The 4,835-nt window shown below is 65.4% G+C and overlaps 1 protein-coding gene across 1 annotated transcript in view; it reads left to right on the forward strand.

Annotated features, from left to right (window-relative positions):
• The first annotated feature begins 3,746 nt into the window (after nucleotides 1–3,746).
• The window catches only part of PHOX2A (paired like homeobox 2A), a 14,208-nt gene continuing 13,119 nt past the window's right edge, over nucleotides 3,747–4,835 (forward strand). The window contains exon 1 of the mRNA XM_045023065.1: nucleotides 3,747–4,334. Within this exon, the coding sequence (XP_044879000.1) occupies nucleotides 4,112–4,334 (223 nt within the window). The 5' untranslated portion in view covers nucleotides 3,747–4,111. The remainder of the gene's footprint in view (nucleotides 4,335–4,835) is intronic.

Below are 4,835 nucleotides of genomic sequence, written 5' to 3' on the forward strand. Positions count from 1 at the left end.
TGGCTGCATGGGGGTGGGGTGGCCACGCTGGGTGCAGTGGGCACAGGGTGGCCGGGCTGGATGCGATGGGCGCAGGGTGGCCGCGCTGGGTGCAGTAGGTGCGGAGTGGCCAGGCTGGGTGCAGTGGGCGCAGGGTGGCCGGGCTGGATGCGATGGGCGCAGGGTGGCCGGGCTGGGTGCAGTGGGCGCAGGGTGGCCGCGCTGGGTGCAGGGTGGCCGCGCTGGGTGCAGGGTGGCCGGGCTGGGTGCAGTGGGCGCAGGGTGGCCGGGCTGGGTGCGATGGGCGCAGGGTGGCCGGGCTGGGTGCAGTGGGCGCAGGGTGGCCGGGCTGGGTGCAGTGGGCGCAGGGTGGCCGCGCTGGGTGCAGTGGGCGCAGGGTGGCCGGGCTGGGTGCAGTGGGCGCAGGGTGGCCGGGCTGGGTGCAGTGGGCGCAGGGTGGCCGCGCTGGGTGCAGTGGGCGCAGGGTGGCCGGGCTGGGTGCAGTGGGCGCAGGGTGGCCGGGCTGGGTGCAGTGGGCGCAGGATGGCCACGCTGGGTGCAGTGGGCGCAGGGTGGCCGGGCTGGGTGCAGTGGGCGCAGGGTGGCCGGGCTGGGTGCAGTGGGCGCAGGGTGGCCGGGTTGGGTGCAGAGGGCGCAGGGTGGCCGGGCTGGATGCGATGGGCGCAGGGTGGCCGGGCTGGGTGCAGTGGGCGCAGGATGGCCGCGCTGGGTGCAGTGGGCACAGGGTGGCACTGCAGTATCTGTACAGTCCTCTCTGGCTGCAGCCGAGCCGCGCACCAGCTCCGCCTGGGCCCCAGGTCAGGTGCCGTCTCCTGGCCCCGTGGCCTCTCGCTCCAGCTCAGCTCAGCTCGTTCCCTGGCGCTGGAGCCAGCCCGACCCCGCTCCCGCTTGGCGCACGGGGCCCAGGGGCCTGGGGCGATGGGCTGCGGCGCCGGGCGGAGGGTGCGGGGTCCATGGCCTCCTGCTGCGCCAGGCTCCGATCGCCCCTCGCCCCGCCCGGAGCCACCGCCACGCGTGACATGAGACACGCGGGGGGACGGGGGCTGCTGAAAGTGACAAGAGGGCGAGGCGCTGCACGGGGCGTGGGGGGGCTCTTCCTTCAGCTCCCCGGGCCTTCACCGCCCCCACGTCCGGGGCTCCCCCCCCACCCGCACGTGCGCCCCTCTCCCTTGGGTAGATGTGCGTCAACGGAGGCCGGGAGCGCCGGGGTGCTGCGGGAGGGGGCTGATTGCACTGGGGGCGGGGCGGGGCAGGGCTGCTTAGCGGGAAGAGTGAGTGACGGGAAAGGTTTGTCTCTGAAAGGGATTAATGGCCACAGGAACCGGCTCATGCCCCCCTCCCCCCGAATAACCAAATATACCCCCCACCCGATATCAGCCAGCCAGACCCCTCCCCCACGGATCTAGCCCCCTCCCCCCAGGCTCCGGTGCCCAGCGCACCCCAGGGTCCCTGCCCCGGTCCCAAAGGCCCTTTCCTGCCGCCGGGATCCGACCTGCGCCCCCGCTCCAGGCCCGTGTGTCTGTAGCTAGATCTACCCCCGCCCCCCCCCCGCCCCCCAGTACTCCGCTGGTCCAGTGCCCAAACTCTAACCCCCGCCCTGGCGGGGCCCGGGGGGGGACTTTAACCCCCCGCCCAGCCCAGCCCACTCGAGTTTATAGACCAGCCCCTGCCCTCCCCCAACAGCCCCGCTTCTCGCTTCCCCCCCCCCAAAGGAAAGCGAGCCGGTGTCTCCCGGCGCGGGCGGGGAGCCGGGGACTCTGCCTGCCGGGCCGGCGGGTGGATTTGCCGCCCCCCGGGGCAGGGGTTCGTTGGGGGAACGTGTCTAGGACGGGTCCGCCCCCAAACCCGCTGCCCCGGGGCTGGGGGTGGCCAGATTTTGTTTTCATCGCAATGTCCCTGCCCCGAGTAGCCCCGGATCTGCGCCGGGCGCAAACAGCTGCGGTGTGTCCCGAGCCAACCCCGCCCGGTTCGATCCAGGGAATAAAACACAAGCGCGAGAGCCCCCCCGCCTGCCCCAAATAACCAGGGGTCTGGCGGGAGGGCTGTGGGGGCAGAGGCTGAATAACTGGAACTGCACAAACGAAACCAAACCCCGGGAAGCCGGAGCAGGGAAATAAACCGCACGGGGCGGGGCGGGGGGGGGGGCTCATTTTCTAGACATCTCGGGTTGGGAAGGACGGAGCCGAGGGTCCAGGTGGGAAGAGACGCCTGAGAAAGAAAGAAAGAAAGAAAGAAAAGAAAATAAGGGCAATAAAGAAGGAAGGAAGCGCTAGAAAAGAAAAGAAAAGAAAAGAAAAGAAAAGAAGGAAGGAAGCACTAGAGAGGAAGAGGAAAGTAAAGAGAAATGAAAAGAAGGAAGGAAAGGAAAGAAGGAAGGGCTAGAAAAGAAAAAAGAAAAGGAAGGAAAGAAAGAAAGAAAGAAAGAAAGAAAGAAAAGGAAGGAAGGAAGCACTAGTAAGGAAGGAGAAAAGGAAGGAAGCAAGGAAAGAAAGGAAAAGAAGGAAGGAAGGAAGGAAAGGACAGAAGCGCTAGGAAGGAAGGAAGGAAGGAAGAAGGAAGGAAAGGACAGAAGCGCTAAGAAGGAAGGAAGGAAGGAAGGAGGAAGGAAGGAAGGAAAGAAAGAAAGGGAAGAAAGGAAAAGAAGGAAGGAAGGAAAGGACAGCAGCGCTAGGAAGGAAGGAAGGAAAGAAAGGAAAAGAAGGAAGGAAGGAAAGGACAGCAGCGCTGGGAAGGAAGGAAGGAAGGAAAGAAAGAAAGGGAAGAAAGGAAAAGAAGGAAGGAAGGAAGGAAAGGACAGCAGCGCTAACCAGCACCTTTCCCCGCCCCGCCCGGCAGGAGCCCGCAGCCCCAGGGATCGCGCCGGGGAAAGCTGCACTTTGCTGGCGGGAGGGGCCCCGCGGGTGGCTTCGCCCAGCAGAGGGGCGGCGGGGGGGGGGCTCCCCACCCGCCGGAGCAGCAGGCAGCGGGTTAACTTCGAGCTGGCCGGGGGGCTCCCGCGGCAGGCCCCGATCCTGAACGCCCGAGCCCCTCCCGTCCGAAAACTCCCATTGCCCCGGGGGGTCGGGCCCTGCGTGGAGTGGGGGCGGTGCGGCTCGGGGCGGGGGGCGATCCGGGGGGGCCGCTCTCGCTCTCACACCCCCTCCGACCCCGCCAGGCCGCTCCTGGGTTTCCAGGGCTGGGCAGCGGTTCGGGGCAGCGGTTCGAGGCTCCGCTCCGGCGCGCAGCCCTGGGCTGCGGGTGGGTCCTGGAGGGGAGAGAGACCCCCCCAGGACCGCAAGGGGAGCCCCGGGGGTGCTGCCTCTGGGGCTCGGGCAGGAATAACGGGCTCTGGAGAGTGTAAGACCCGATGGGGGCGGGAGGCCCCGGTGTGAGTCCCTGGCACCAGCCCCCTTCCTTGGCTCCGTTTTCAGAGGGGGCTGGCCCCGATCCTCCCGCCTGGTCCCCGAGCCCTGGGCGAGCCCCCAATCCGAGCGCCTCTGGGGCTCTGCTAAGCCCGCCGGGCCAGCGGCGGGCCTGGACCGTGGCGAGCTCCTCTCGCTGCTCCCAGCCCCGCAGGCAGGGCGCACTGGAGCGGGGCAGGGGGGTTGGACCCACTCCGCTGGGCTGCTTGGGCCAGAGACGGCCCAGCTCAAGCTGGGGTTTCTCGGCTCCGGCAGCAGCAGGACACCCCCCCCCCCGCCCCCGCCCCCGCCCCGCACGCCACAAAGGGTTAAGGGCTGAATTCGTGATGCTCAGGGGTGGGAGGCGCTTCCCCCCGTTCCCGCTGCCCCCGATAGACTCCGGAGATATTGTCATGCAAAACCAACCGACGCCTTCCCCATTGTCTCCCCAGACCCAGCCACGTATATTACGCGGCGGCCGGGCCCGCCAGCCGGGAGCCGAGGGGGGAAGCAGCGGGAGAGGGGTGCGTGGAGAGGCACCTTCTCCAGGCATCCAGGAACTTGCTGAGCCAGGAGGACCAAGAGCTCGGAACAGGGGGTCGAGTGGCAGCCGGACCCTGGGGCGCTGAGGCGGGACCCCTGGATCGGACTCCAGAGACCGACCCCTCCGGTGGGGCCCTCGCTTCTCTCCCTCCCCCGAGCTCTCCGGCCATCCACCTGTGACCTCCTCTATGTACAAAATGGATTACTCCTACCTCAACTCCTACGACTCCTGCATGGCCGCCATGGAAGCCTCCGCCTACGCGGACTTCAGCTCCTGCAGCCAGGCCAACACTTTCCAGTACAACCCCATCAGGACCGGCTTTGGGACCAACCCCGGGTGCCCGCCGCTCAGCACGGCCAACTGCACCTTGGGGGCCCTGCGAGACCACCAGCCTTCGCCTTACTCCACAGGTAAAGACCCGAGGCCAGTGACACTGGAGCCGGGGACAGGGTGGGACGAGCTGGACACGGCGCGCTAGAAATTCTCGAGATGCCCAGGTGCTAACGAGCCAGAGCAGGGTCTCCAGGGGACCTGGAGGATCTAGGCACATTTGAACAGATAAAAGTGTGGCAAAGGTCTGAGGGCTTTTTGCGCAGCAATCTGCCACCCGATCTCTTTATATCGGGTTGGCTTCCCCCCCCACACACACACACTTTTTTTTTTTTAACAAAAAGGTATAAACCAATTTTGCAAAATGCAGTTATAAAGATATAAGATTTGGCGTCTAATCAAGTTAAGGAGCCGTATCCCTATGTTCACAGCCAAAACAAATTAATAGGTAATCAGGTTACAGCAACTGGAGGATTAGATCAAGAAATCTAATTTAATATTTGCAGAAATGGCTTCTAGATTTTTTTTATGAAATTATTAATTTCGAGACTTGAGGGGGTTTGTTTTGTTTTGGGAAGGGA

The sequence above is a fragment of the Mauremys mutica genome, chromosome 1 (assembly GCF_020497125.1).
Source record: "Mauremys mutica isolate MM-2020 ecotype Southern chromosome 1, ASM2049712v1, whole genome shotgun sequence".
In the NCBI taxonomy this organism is placed as follows: domain Eukaryota; kingdom Metazoa; phylum Chordata; order Testudines; family Geoemydidae; genus Mauremys; species Mauremys mutica.